General features: G+C 40.7%; 1 protein-coding gene across 17 annotated transcripts in view; it reads left to right on the forward strand.

The window, feature by feature from the left end:
* PTPN5 (protein tyrosine phosphatase non-receptor type 5) overlaps positions 1–14,933 on the forward strand; it is a 77,692-nt gene that overhangs the window by 37,943 nt on the left and 24,816 nt on the right. For 6 of the 17 annotated variants that reach the window (XM_071427794.1, XM_071427789.1, XM_071427793.1 and 3 more), the window contains exons 3-6: positions 6,632–6,813; positions 7,757–7,876; positions 9,684–9,767; positions 13,362–13,600. In XM_071427794.1, the coding sequence (XP_071283895.1) occupies positions 6,632–6,813; positions 7,757–7,876; positions 9,684–9,767; positions 13,362–13,600 (625 nt within the window). Of the gene's footprint in view, positions 1–6,586; positions 6,814–7,756; positions 7,877–9,683; positions 9,768–13,361; positions 13,601–14,933 lie in introns of all 17 variants that reach the window. The other 11 variants (XM_071427788.1, XM_071427782.1, XM_071427787.1 and 8 more) reach the window with 2 other exon arrangements.

Here is a 14,933-nt window from a genome sequence, read left to right on the forward strand (position 1 = left end):
AGAGCAGAGAAAACGTGTGACTCAGCAGTTCAGCAGGGAGCTGCTGAGTGGAAAGGCAGCTATTCTCCTTGCACACTCTGGCATCAGGTTGCTGTTCCCTCAGGGATGAGAAGAGGTTCTTTTTGGATAGAGATGTGCAGTTCCCCCCCACCCAGCAGGGCAAAGTGTCTGTGTATTCTTTTCAGCAGAACTTATTTCAGGTAGAGAGGAAAGTTTCTTCTTCAAGTTTGTTAGAAATGTTGCCAGTGAACGGGGAGAAGCATCGGGCTGGAAGTACGTAGACCTCGGTTATCTGCCTGACTTGCTCACAGATTTTCTGCACGACTTTCCCTCTTCCTTTCTTTCTCTCTTGATGTGTCTTTCCCTTTTGGTAATTGGAGTTTGGCATAAGCAGCAGCCAGACTCCACCAGCTGAGCTTGGAAAGTGCAAGTGTACAGTACTTTTTCTGGCAAGTGGGTGATACTCCTTTTCCTCTGCACTGTCAAAGAACTCCTCAGCGAACACTTGCCTTCCTCAGAAGGAGGCTTCTGGTTTTCCCCATGCCACCTGCCTCCCATGGACAAATAAGCCCAAAGGAAAGTTGATAATTGTGGGTTATCCTCTGTCACACAAGGTTAAATTAACCATCTCACTGTTAGGGAGGGGCCATTGCAGTGCCTATCTAAGCAGTTTAGTAATGATGAAAAAGTTGTGGTATTTTATTACCAATTCTGTTTGTCTTTCAGAACAGAGGACTGAAGTAGATTTTTCTGCATAGAGTAATCAATAATAAGTAGACATTTTATATCAGTGGTTGTACTTACTAAAAGCTCAATTTTAAAGCTGTAGTGTGCATCATTGTCACTGAATTTCCCCAACCAAACGCACAAAAAAGGCAAGCTGTGGGGTGGTGTTCTCTTGAATCTTCAGAGAGCCTGAAACAGTGTCACTGGAGAACTGTTGAGCAGCTGAGTTCCCTTGATGGGCATATCAACCCATGAATCGGTGTGAAGGAAATAGAAATATTTCCAGTGTGATCTTTCTAGCAAAAATACTCAACTTTCTGAAACAGAATCCTTGAATATTAGAAATTTCAGTTGTTCCCCACACAGCTATGAATACCTGCATCCTGGCTCAGCTTGTTCTTACAGTCCAGGGTAGATATACTTAAGACAAACTAAAAGCATTAGGAATTGTAAGCTGAAATTCATCTCAAGTTAAGTAACTCACCTGTGTTGCTGCTGTGTAGGCTCAGTCTTGGTCAAGAGTCTTCCAATGTGTCAGAGAGGATAGTTCCAGTTTCTTGGACCTCTTACTTAACTTGATGGTATGTCAGGCTTATTTCTTCATGAGTTCTGTTACAGAGAAGAGTTTGAAGCTTGCAGTCCTACAAAGGACCATGGGATGGATCTAACTGGCTTCCAGTTAGATACCAAATGGATTTCAGTGTTGCTTTGCTGCCTTGGTGCCATTATTTAGGGGTAAAGGTAGTGGGATCCATGGGTCTGCCTGGCTTGCTCCTTGTGTTTGAATTAAGCTGTCTTATACTTTCTGAAGTAGCTCTCAATGTGGTTTTGCATTACAAATGCAAGATCTACCAACCACAAGCTCTTGGCAGCTAAAACTTGGACTTTATCCAAAATGGAATTGGAGGTACTGAGATTTAATTGTTGTAAATCACCTCTATCTCCAGTCAGTCAGTAGTAGGTATCTGTGGGGTGCATCTGGGGAGGTTTTTCTTTGCAGTTTTTAATCTGGATACTTTTGTTCTCCTCCTGAGCAGCATTTTACTCAGCCATTTGGAAAACATAAATGTATTGAGCTCTTGTAAACAAAGCAGGTCAGGAATCAACCAGAGGAGCAATTGTCATGATCAGAAAGGTCAAAAAAGTACAATGGGGGGGAGCTAGTATCCCCAGTTTTCAACACGGATTATTATATCTTTAGTGTAAATTTTCAACATAACTTATCAGATGAGTCAGGAATGCAGACAGAATCAAGAAGAAGCAGACTTCCTTTGGCGGTGATTTTTATCTGTCTGTAAACAGTAACGATGTTGTGTTTACTGCTTAATAAATTAGGTTGCTGTTCATAAAGAAATTCAGTAGAAGTTTCAGAGTTAAAAAATAGTGACCCACTAGTTGATTTCCTGCAGAGTGAAGAATGTAAGTACACAAGTTGTGTTTGCCATACAAATATGAGAGGTCCCCTTCCTCTTACCCACTTCTTCCTGTACCACCACAGTGCAAAAGAAAGCTAATTATTCAGTTTCTATCTTTATCACGCTGCAGTGGCAACCAAAAAAGAGATAGGTATTGGATAAGAAAACATTCTCCTAAAGCTCTGTTCTTTGAATAGATGGGCTTTTTACCCTCCAGCACAAGCTGCCTCTTGTTCATGTGCACTCTGAGGTAGCTTGTTCAGGTTTGATGTGTCTTTGTATTCCCAGCACCTGGACTGGCCTGCAATCAGGATGCCTTATGATGGATGTATTTAACAAGGTCTTGACCAGATCTGTGAACTACAATGCCAAGGGCTGTGTCCTGTGTGTGCAGTTGAGGTGCACATTAAAACTCTTTTTAGCAGTGGACTGAGACCTATCTCACTAGAGTAGTTTCATCTACTGTTCTTTCATCAATAGCAGTTCTCCCTAGCAGTTAGATGGAAATTAGAGGCAGGGATTTCATTAGGCAGCATTCATTAGGATTTCATCTGCATCTTCAGATGTCCATTGCATTTGGACATCTGAAGATGCAGAAAGCATAAACAGACTTATGACTCTGGTCTGACATGCTGGTAATCCTGATGGATGTGAGGTATTGCTGGCATACCTCATACTTTGTTGTGCTTCCACTCTGTGGTCCATTCCTACAAATTCTTACCACATGTGGCCATCATGAAGATGTAGGCAGGTTCAGAAGGAAATGTGCCTCAATACACCTGAAACAATTAGGGGCAATGCAGCCCAGCTGCTGTGTTGTGTTGGCTGCTGCAGCTTGAGACTTGGCAGAACAGGTGGGGCCCCTTTTGCCCTGCTGTCTTGTGTGTCCTGGAAGGTAAAACCCACAATTCACCACTAACAAAATTTGTATTTCCCAGTGAAGAGGCAGTACTATCCAATCCAGAAGCATCATTCTCACAGGGACAGTGTGATGGATGTACATAAATGTCTAATAACTGTATGAGTATTGTCTTTTCATTGCTGGGGTGCATTTTCTTTCTGTTATAAAAACAGTTTTGCTGAGGAACAAGTCTTTCTCTCAAAAATACATTGTTAAATTAAGTCTGCCAATGGAGCGGTGCCAATTCCTTGAACATTAGCACCCGTGTACAAGTTCCTTTTGAAATGTTAACTTCATTAGGAAATACAGCCAGGATGTGAGGTTCTGAGGGGTTGTTTTCTGTTTTGTTTTTCTCTGAAGGCTTTAAGTATGATTCAGTCGAGTTACAGAGCTGCTAATGCTTCACCCACAGCAGGATTTGATGGGATCGTGGCATGTTTGTTACTGTAAGACTTTGTTGACTTGCTTGTTATTGCTACAGTGCCTTTTAGTATTTCAGCTAAGACTAGTACTCTAAGCACTTGTTTTTCTGAGAGTTATAAAGGTGTTCTTCATTCTTCTGCCTGTTATGTACCCACATATGAAGTCAGAAAAAAAAAAAGAGGGGGGTTAAAATGGGCACTTCCAGAGTTAGAGAAGCCAGCTTTTACCTCCTGAGTGAAGAAAGATGTTTCCCTATATAAATTATTCCATAATATGATAATATGTAGTGCTGTGCCTTGTATTTTTGGCAGCTTGTTTTGGTGGCACTGTTTAAGGAAAGGATGTAGGATGAATGGATCCCTGGCATGATCCAGAAAGTGCTTTTCCCTGAACAGCAAGGATGAGTTTATGGTGCTGTTTTGAAATTTCAACTTGTTTTCACAAGCCATATGGCTGCTACAGATGTCAGAGACCTTTTAATTCCTCTGCCAAAGGCTTTTTTTTTTCCTAGCAAGTATAGTCTTGTGCCAAAGCAGAAGTACTCATGGAACTTGCATCCCCATCTCTGTGATGCAGGAAATGAGGAAGCTATCACATGGATGCTACATTTCACTGCCAGTCAAATCACGAGCAGGGGAGAGGCTCTGTTCATTCCTGCAGGCAGTGATCCTTGCCAGCTCTCTCAAGACCTTCACATTCACCTTGACACAAGAAAGCTTCACTGGTGTTTCACTCATTACGTCATCTGCAACTGAAAGAATCCTGAGCCCAGTAGGGCAAACCATACAGGAGTATGGGATTGCAAGATGATGTGTGAGTGCTAATTGAAGTATTGTTTAAAGCTGGCATAGCTAAATAAATACAGAACCTGAGGTGGGCATCATTCTATTTGTTAGAATCTAATCTTTGGGATTTATAGGAGAAAATTTTTGATTGGACTTAAGTTAACATTGGACCTTCCCTTTGTATATCCAAGGCATGCGTCTCTCTATTTATATGTATGGATTCAACCAGTTCTCCCTTATTTTAGTTCTTACAACTTTTGCCTTCTGTTGTGCTAGTGAAAATACCTCTTGATAAAAATGTCCGTTCTGCAGAGCTGGAGTCCTGGACTGCCAGGTCTCTCTCTACCTTATGCAGTGAAAATAATTGAAAGTAAGAGTGGTCTATTGTCCTTCATAAAGGGCAGTTGTAAGAAGGAGAATGTGACTCCTACAGTTGTATGGGTGTTACTAGACAAGACTGGAATTCCAGGAGTTGGATTTCTAGGCTGTGGAGAGGCACAGATCCCCATGGTTACTGAGTGCCCTAACTTTGACATCTTTTTTGTAAAAGATGCAGTTAAGTGGCCTTCATGTCGTTGTATTATAGTAAGGCGTTTGTTTCCAACCAGAAATGACCTTGTAAAATCTCAAGCTGTTACAACCATGCAACAAAGAAATGCTGTTTACCTGCTACATAAGGCAGCACCTTTAGTCAGTTAAAAAAAAAGTTCTGAAATATGAAATATTATGACTTATAAAAACCAGCTGAAAGCTGAGCATGAAATCTGCATTCCTTGGCTCCTTGCATTCCTTGGTCTGGTTGTCTTCTCAATCTTATTTTAGTTTTGCACTGTGTATAGTTTATCTTGAGATTTGGGAAGGAGTATGCAAAATAGGAAATCATTGGAACTTGAAAAACAGTATATATGTTCATTAATCATTCTTAGGGACAGAGGTGCATTAATTAATGCAGATAAAGGAAAAGGAGAACTTAAACTATATTTAGTGAAAATGGAAGGTTAGAGACTTTAGGAGCAAACAAGAATAAACTATAAGAAAGTAGATATTTTTGAAGCTTTAGATCTCAGCCGCAGATGCACATCTCTCTGCAAAGGTAACAAAAATAGTTTCTGATACAAAGATTCTGTCCCTGTTAAATTTCAAATTCTGGTTCCAAAACACAGAACATAAACATCCCACAAAGATAGCAGGAAAATTAGCAATCATTAACAAGTATTTTCCTCCCTATTCTTGTTTGAATCTAGTGAGACATGAAGCAGTTTAGAAGCTTGAAGCTTTTCAGCTTTAAGGACTGAGAGGCAGACTTCTTGTGATGTCTAGCATCAAAAAAAAAAAAAAAAAGAACAACCTAGCATTAAAAGATGAATTCTTACTATGGACAGACCCTCAGCTGATACAAAGATATATTTCATTTTATGATTAGAGCTGTGGCTAGTTAATGGGTGCTTATCTGACTTAGAGTTACAAGTGTGAGACATTTAGAGAAACGTTTGCTGAGAGGAAGGTTGTGTAGAAACCTGACCTCAACAAACCAGGTAAGGGCCAATGGTGTGGCCTTTCCCTGGGACACAGGAGGCTGGTTTAGGCTTAAGTCTACAGAGTTGTACACAGGGCAGCCTTGGGGCATTGCTCATGTCCAAAGATGTAAGTCAGTAATACTTACACCCAATGATTCTGATCTTTCACTCCTCACTTGTAAATGAATTTATATATACGCAGACTCTATTCAAAATACTGTTACTGAGGGAATAGCCACACCAGTGGGTATTTCCACTGAACAGAACAGCACTGCAACATTATTAAATAGCTCTTGAGTATGAATTCATCCAAGAAGTAGGTTATTGGAATAAAGTCTATTTTATTAGTGCCTTAGGACATTCAGCCAAAACCCAGAGTCCCCGAGCACTATTCAGACACATCAGATGAAACAGTCTCTACCTCAGAAATCTATAATCGGATTAGACAAAGCAGACAAATAAAAGAAATAGAGAAATTGAGACAGGAAGGGGCAAAATGGGTTCTCTGCCATCATGTAGCTGGGAAGTGTGTAGCTAGGCAATAGCACAGGTAGCTTTTTTTAAAAAGTAGAAATGAAAAAGTGCAGCAATGTAAATGAGAATTTGTTAACAACAAAGCCCAGAATCTGCACCTCCGGAAAGAAAGGGAAAATAATTTATCCACCCACACTCACTTTTCTCTGATGAAGGCAGGTGAATAAAGCTGCACTAATAGAGTGTGACGCTCACAATCCTGAGCTGTGCTTGCTGAGGCAGAACGGAAAGGTAACCATCGTCTCCAGGAAAACAATAGCCCTGCAGCCCCCGCCGTGCCTGCAGGGTCACATCCCATTCATCCCCTGCACATGTCCTTTTCACGTGGAGGTTGTTCCCGTCCAGCTGGGATGGAGTCAGTGGATGAAGCTGAAGGACGGCAAGGAGAGCGGAGCAGGAAGGAGCAGTCTCTGAGAGCCTCCCAGAAAACAACAGTGCTCGGTTGGCCTCCCCCGTGGAATGGATTGATACCAGGAGACAGCATGTATCTGTTTGTCCTCTCACAGATACTGGTAAGGCAGCTTGCATAGCTTTGGAATGCTGGGACCCTTATTTTAGGTCGTGCTGGCTGGGGAGGTTTCCTCACTCACTGTAGATGTAGCAGTGGGAATGGGTGTAGTCCTCATTTCTGCAGCCGCCTCTCACGGCTTTGCCTTGAGAGCAGCCCTTGCCTTTTCATGTCCCACACTCCCGTCACATTTCCTGCCGTAATGCAAATGCCTCCTTTGCCAAATGACCAATAACCCACCAAATCCTCTTTCCATAGTTCATATGTATGGGGGTAAAGGCTCATGTTGGTTACAAGTGGAGCGGGAGGTGTGGTGTTTAAAGTTGTGATGTGGGATGAGCTTATACCTCTCTGTGAGTGTGTTAAATATAAAGTCATTGCTTTTGTAGTTTATGTTAACTGTGGCATGTGCAGCACCCTTGAGTGTTTTAAATGAAAAGTTTCCATGTGTGTATGTTTGTGCGTGTGTATTTATAGTGATACCTATGTGAAACATGGCTGTTTGTGAGAGCTTTGAGAGAGGCCTTAAGAGCCTTTCAATAACATCTTAAGTTCATGGAATTACTAGTTTTGATCTAAAAGTAGTAAACTTTTAAAAGTACTACTTTTAAAAGTAGTAAACTGAAAGTTTAGAAGCCAGAGGAACCTGTTGCTCTTTCAGTGTTGCTCCACTTGCTGTTTCTGGGCAGCTCTTTTGCTAGTGAGGGTTGGAGGGAGCCTGTGTAACTCAGTGATGCACATCTAGTTAATAGTGGCTGATCTTGGAGCCTTCAGCCTTTTTATTCTGTTAAGCTACAGCCTAGAAAATACCTGACTTCTTAAAGCCAAAGCAATAATCAACGTTAAATCAATGCTAACTAAATTAGCTAATTATGCGGTCTTGAAATGAAAACGAATGTGTGCATAATGAGAGATGCTAATCACGTCTTTTCTGATTGATTGCACAGCTTCTCGGCATGATGCTGTGGTACAGCACTTACGGGACCATCCCAGCAGCTCAGAATGCCTTCGACCTGCTCTCCTACTTGCTTACCCCATTTAAACAGGCTTTTTCAGATCAAGGGGAGGTAAGTCCCTGTGCTCCTCTGCGGTTATAGAGTTGATGGCAGCAGCCTTGAGTGGCCTTTCTAATATCTCTTCTGATAAGTATAATATGTGTGTATTTCACATGTACGTCCTGAAATGACAGAAGAGTTTCCTGAAAGCGCATGAATATTTTATCTTTGAGATATTGGGCTGAATTTTAATAACGACTATGACATTAGGTCAGCACAGCAGATTTTTCATTATGTGCAAATTATTGCAAATGAAACAAAGCAATAAGAAGTCATCTCATTAAGGTTTAGCCCCCAGTAAAGGGAGAGCTGAAATTTAATTTCTTAGGATGACTAGAAGCTTAATTTCTGGAAGAATGGGTCAACCCATATAAAAGGTGTAAATCGCAACATAGTCTCAAAAATACTTTTTTGTTGAGTGTTTAGAACATATCTGTGTGCAGGAAATGTATTTCAAGTGTACTAGGTGCACAGATTCAATTATATCTACAGAGCTACCCCAGTAAAATTGCCTAGCTTCTCACCATGACATGATGACATGTATACCAGAATGATTCATCTGATAAATTACTGGTAATGATACCCAGTGCAGATTTTTCTAGTGTGGACAGAACCTTAATTAAGTGGTGAACAGCTTCTTTCAAAAATCTGATGAAATAGATTTGCTATCAGAATGCTTAGATCCATTGTACATAATCTTTGAGGCAGAGGCTTTGCAGTGCTAATAGAAAATCTGATTCAGTGCCTCTTGTGACTGAAGTACAGTGGAGACTGTTTTCTGTTTTCTCAGTATTTATGAGCTGCATGTCACCTGCTCTTTTGGGGTTTTTTGAAAGAAGCACTTTTTCTTTTGCAGTTGGCTTTATTATGCACAGAGCTCTTCACAGACTGTTGCCTGTGTCTTATTTGCAGTGGCCCAATCATTAACAAATTGTTGTTCCTTACAGAAAAACACTGATTTGTATAATTTTGACTTGCAATAATTGTCCTTCACAGAGGAAAGTGATTCCTAGAATGCACCACAAGAACACCCCAAGTATGACTCTGTACAGATGTTCATGCATATGTTTGAGGACTGTTTATCATAGCACTATTTATTGTGCAGATTTACACTTGAAAACAGTATAGTCAAAGAAATCTTCTCATGGTAAAATAAGCAAATGGAAGCTCTTGACTCCAAATTTCTCATTAGTTGTACTAGTAGGAGAAAAACAGAGTGAAATTCCTTGCTCACTGAAGCCTATTAGAACTGAATTTTGCACCTACTACAGAGACCAGGCTGAACTATAGACTACTATAAAATGACTAAGACATCACAATTATTTCCACTGCCAGTGGTGTGAATTAACCTGATGGTGTTTCACTGAATATGTAGAAAGCACAGAAAACTCCTCTGTGGCTGGATTCTGTTTAAGGATCCCCAAACCCAGGAACAGTACTAAACTTTGTTAAAGCCCTTTACCACAGTTTAAAAATCACACTGACTGTAGCAATGAAGCGTTGGTCCAGTCTGCAAAACTGAGTTGTGGATTCAGATCTCAGCTTTGGCAAAGGGGAAGGGTAGGAAGCAGAACTCCTTTTTGCCTTCACATTGAAATCTGGGGTTTAGACCTTCTGAGATGCTGGGGCTTAGAGATGGTTTCAGTCTTCTCCAAAGCCTGGCATTTGTTTTTGCTGCTGATGGCAGCTTTTCCACAGATGAGTATGATATCAGTAAATCTTCATGGGAAAGCACACACTTGGCCAAGAACATGCATGCAGACACTGTACTGTGCCCCTAAATACTTCATGAATCATTGTCTATTCTGTTATTCCACAGAGCCTGACCACAGTTGGAAGTGTTGTGGTATCATACATCCTGCTGTCTTTGGCTTCTCTAGGACTGCTCTTTGTAGGATCTCTGGTAAGTTATGATACAGCACAAACTGTATTCATGCCCTTTTTCAGGGAGTTTTTTATAAGATGTCTTTTTTAACAAAAGTTGTTGGTGTTGTGCCCAATTTGATAGTAAAGCATCAGTTTTTGGGCTGTTTCTGTATAATTATCTGCTTGCTGTATGTGGAGGAATTAGCCTTACTCAATTTCTTGGTGTATTGGGGATTGCACTGAAGTAGAATTGTATACAAAAATAGTTTTTAGTTTTTCCATCCGCAGATGGGAAAACTATTTCCCCTGAAGTAGAAAGGATGTGTCCATTAACAGGACCATCATCCATTGATTTCAATGGCAGAAGGAGCTGCTCCAGAGTGCCTCTGTTCTTAAGTGGCATGACTACAATTAATCTAGTTAGCTCTCAGCTGTTGGGGAGCAGCAGTGTGTTGTGTTTCTCCATGGATTGTGTAACTGGCACAAAGTTGTGTGCTAGATGGGAGAGCTATGGAGAGCTCGGTCTTGTCAGGGAGCTCTAACTGAATGTGGCTTTTCAAACCCCTCTGTGCTGTCTTTTAGAGTGGGAGTGCAGCTGCTGAACATGCAGGCAGAGCATCACCTCCTGTCCTTCCAGAGGTGCACCTCAGGTAGCTCAGGAAGTTGAAGCTGTGCTTCAACAGCATGTACACATGCTTTTTGAGTGATGAACAGCATAATGAAATACATCCCAGAATCATGGGACTGTAGGTGGGCAAGATTGCTAGTCTAACATCCTGCTTGGAGCTGGGCAGTTGCCAACACTTGGTAAAGTCAGCCATGAAATTTTCCACTCAGATTTGAAAACCTTCAGGGAAGGAAGGTTTATCATCTCTCTGTGTGCCTGTGACACAAACATGTAGCACTTTTGGGGAAGAGATGTTTCCTCGTGTCTCATCTGAATTTCACAAATGTAAATGTCTGGGCTGAATTTCTGCAGGTTTGTGGCCATTGTTCCCTGTGATATCAGCTGATACTACCAAGAAATGTCTGGCTGCATCTCTGGAGCTGCCCTTCAAGTAGTTGCAGGTCACTGTTAGATCACCCCAGCCTCCTCTTTGCCAGGATGAACAAGCCCAGTTCCCTTCACCTTTTTCCTACACCCTTGACCTCCTTTGAAACCTCTGTTGGGACCACTCCAGTTTTTCCATATCTGTCTTAAACTGGGGGAACTAAATCTGTAGACAATATTCAAGGTGTAGCTCCCTCAGTGCCAAGGAGAGGGGAGTGCCTCCTTTGATTTGCTGGCCATACTCCCTGCTAGAAAGTAATGTCACATTATGTGCCACAGTTAAATTCACTCAGAGGCAGCACAGTGGCAAAATCTTCTGTTTAGTGTGTCAGGAAAATGGACTTTCTAAAAACCCTTCACAAGGCAAAGCAATTATAGTTAATGCCTCCGTTCTTGTGATCATTGATGTAGGCAAGGAACTTAGTCAGGTTTATGCAATTTTCTGGAGTTTTGATGCTGCTGTACCTTATCCAGATTAATTTTGTCCTCAAAAAATAAACTTTTGGTAATTCTGTAATTGCAAATATTAAAAAACAAAAGACAACTAAGAAATTTCTAGAACTGTATGAGTTCCAGATAAATTTGCAGCAAAACATTCTGGGCTGAAAATCCGAATACCAAGGGTGTGATTTTTTGCATATTCAGCTATTTCTTCGTGGATGAAAACATTTATTGCTGATCCTTAGCACAGAAGATAAAGTTAAGTGAAAGCTCTTCATGGCCAAAAATTCTGATCTCTCTTTGGTCAGTTTTGTATGTGAGCTCCTTGCAAGTGAACATGAATACCACTATAGATTAAAGTAGACTTGGCCCATTTTTGTGTTGATTAAAATTTACATAAAGAAAAACATTTTCTAACATTTTCCATGTTGGCGAGTTTGCGCTGGTTTGTATTCCTGTGGTCTGTGCTAAGAATTTCCTAACTAGAGTAGAGGCACAAATGTCACTCTGTGTCACCCTGCTCTCTGGATAAATTGCTGAGCCACAGAGTATAAGAAGTGTCCTGTGAGTTCTGATCTATGGTCCATCTTGGCCAGCATGTTCTCTCTAACATGGACATTAGGAAGGAGAGACTGTTTAGAGAGAGTAAATGAGCCTTGTCCCTTCCTGCCTACCTGTCACCTTCCTCTCAGATGTCTGAGGTCATGCTGCTTTGCAATTTGCAAATTTGAAAACATCTGCTTTTATCAGTATTTGCAGAATAGGGAATAACATAGTAATTGGCAGAACATTGAAAATGGTGCTTGGACCAGGCAGGGTTTCTACAATCCCAGCCTGGTGGACAACAGATTGTTGCATGATGACTGTTTTCTTTATTTTCCCCTTTGTCTCAGCTGAGTGATCTCTCTCTCCCTCTCTACTTAAAATTGATTTTAAGCCATGTACTACCTAGAAGAGACCTTGAAGGAATCTTCCTTTGAGAGTGCCTTTATAACCAAGCCCTTCTTTCCCAATATTGAAATTGATACTGTCCTGCATGACATCCTAATGTGCTTTACTAGCCTAGGAAGATAAATGTGACCTTTTCAGTGGCACTTTTTAAAATTTAACTGGTCATTTAAAAGCCATGTAAGAAAAGGACAGAAGAGGCTTTTACTTGTGAGAGTAAGACTTGTTCTTAATCTCAAAAGGATGCATGACAATTCAGTATAGTTTGTATGGGCATTAGCCTGAGTGATACTACTCCAAGTTCTATGCTAGATGGATGAAGTTGGCCTAAGGTTCCAGATCCTGGAATTCAGAGGTAGGCTTGAAATTTTTAACTGAAATCTGTGTGGAGGATTTGAAGTCTACTGATGTGATTTTGAAATTATCTAGTCTTATCACAGCATCTGTGCAAACTGATACGATGAGGAAATTTTTTAGATTGGTGCAATTTCAAACCTTTTGTTAATTTATATTACAAACTTTCATATTGCAGTTGTGTCTTAAAACTTCACAGGATTCATTATTTAATGTTCATACCATATTCAAATCAGATAATTAAATTATAACACAGTCTGTGCCTTGGCCAAAAACTGATATGGGCATTTTGAGCCCGAGGATCAGGTACATCAAAATTGAGGCCTCTTCAAAAAATGATGGGTTTATGCATTAAATTTGGGGTACAGTGCCTGGTTATTAAAGATGTTCAGCTCAGCTATATTAACTTAAGACAGCTATATGTAAATTTCATATGGAAAGCCATTAAATCAGGAGAGGTATAATTAGTAGACTACTATAGTGGATTTTTGTTTTGTAAACAAGCCTGGGAAGGATAAGAAACTGAACAAAAAGACAGTGGTATCAGATTGGCTTGCATATGATGGTCACAAGCACATTCCACTTCCACTGTATCCCTGAGTTAAGCCTGGCTAGCTCTGTGGAAACCTCTGTGGCTGAAAGCAGGTTTGAATGGGTAGTTGTGAATCCTTGCAACACACACCACAAAGCCACTCCTGCATGGAACATTCCTGTTCTCTTCAGTACTCTCCAATTCTAATACAGACAGCTGGAATGCTGCCCCAAAGACCCATGCCCTAGGCGATGTGGAAGGGCTGGCTACAAGCAGAACCTTGTTTAAATGTTTGTTTCCTCCAGGTTTGGCACCTCCTCAGAGCCCCACCGGACCCCCCCTTTCCGCTGCAAGAGGACAGACGGCAGTCTGTGAGCCGGCAGCCCTCCTTCACGTACTCAGAGTGGACAGAGGATAAAAATGAAGATGACTTCCTAGATCTGGACCCCGTGCCAGAGACTCCAGTCTTTGACTGTGTCATGGACATTAAAGCGGAGACAGACCCAGCTACTCTGACAGTTAAATCCGTGGGCTTGCAAGAAAGGTAGGGTACCTGTGACTAACAGGGAAAAGTCTGCTCCCAGATTTTGGGGGTTTAGGAGTTCTGTGCCAGGTAGGAAACTTTATTGCCTTTGTGAACGTCACTTTCATATGTGGTTGTGAAGTCAAGCACCTGCTTCATTTCCTGTCCTATTTTTATTCCAGTTATAAATGTTAGTTAAACATGTTAGTTAAACAGCACACAGTTTCTGGACAGCTGTCAACAAGTGCTGTTATAAAGCATCATTTCTTCCCATTGAATACATCTATTTGTGTTTGATCAGTCTCTCACCATTCATCAAGACAGCAACTGCATTGCATGAAATCCCCTATGGAGCAGTAAAAGCTTTTACCTTTGAAAGAGGTGGGTCTCATTGATATTTTTTTCCCCCGTCACTTGTACTGGAGGACTAGTCTTTTTTTGCAAAGAAAAACACAGAAAAAGTGAGTCTTTAGTATTTCTCATATTAATAGAGTTAATCCAGAAGTAAATGAATTATTCAAATGAACCCAGTAATGAAACTTTGGGGTGAGTTGGTGTCCACTGCTTGAACCTAAGGGCAGCTTGAAAAAAGGAGTTTCTCAGGCAAGTCAGGAGGTGCTCAGAGAGGTTCACAGCTGGGAAAGGGCAGTTTCAAGATTAAAGGAAAATCTTTTTTGTTTCGTGTCCTTTCAGTTGTCTTAGTGAAATAGAATAAAGTCTTGATGATAGAATTCCTGCAAAGAAATGCTGCAAAAGTGAGGATGTTATGAATAAAAATGAAGTTACTGAGAGGCCCAGATAGCAAAGTATCACCTTTCTTTATTTCTCAGTTTTCAAACTTAATTGGAGTGCTAACCATAGTTAATTCTCATCTCTAAAGCTTAAAACAAAGGACAGAAGATAGATTTTAAGAATACAGTGCTGATTTTCTGAAGCTCCTCAGGATGCAGTAAAAAGGAGTTACAGAAGAGGCTTTAAATTTGCACTCTTGTGGGTTTGGAATGTTTTTTATTGCTTTATGGTTTGTTATAACATTGTCCTAAAATTTTATATATTTTTATTGTTTTATTCTACCTTTATATGAGATCACAGTAACCTCTGGGGCTTGTCCCTGAAGCTGCTGCTTTGTTGCTTTTTCATTATAGGCAAGATTGGGCTTGAAATACGCGAGTCATTTGTGTTCTTCACTATCCCTGATTTCATTCCATTTCTGTCACTTTAAAGATGTGACATTTCTCCTCAGGTGACTGCTAGCCTGCATGAAAGACACTCACTCTATCAAGAGAATTGGGGAGTATTGCTTGGAGAATAATCAGTTGGTTAAAGTAATGAATTGCAATCAAAAACCTGTCAA

Source organism: Agelaius tricolor, unplaced genomic scaffold (genome assembly GCF_023055355.1).
Source record: "Agelaius tricolor isolate 1412-34295 unplaced genomic scaffold, bAgeTri1.0.p SCAF_5, whole genome shotgun sequence".
Classification (NCBI taxonomy): domain Eukaryota; kingdom Metazoa; phylum Chordata; class Aves; order Passeriformes; family Icteridae; genus Agelaius; species Agelaius tricolor.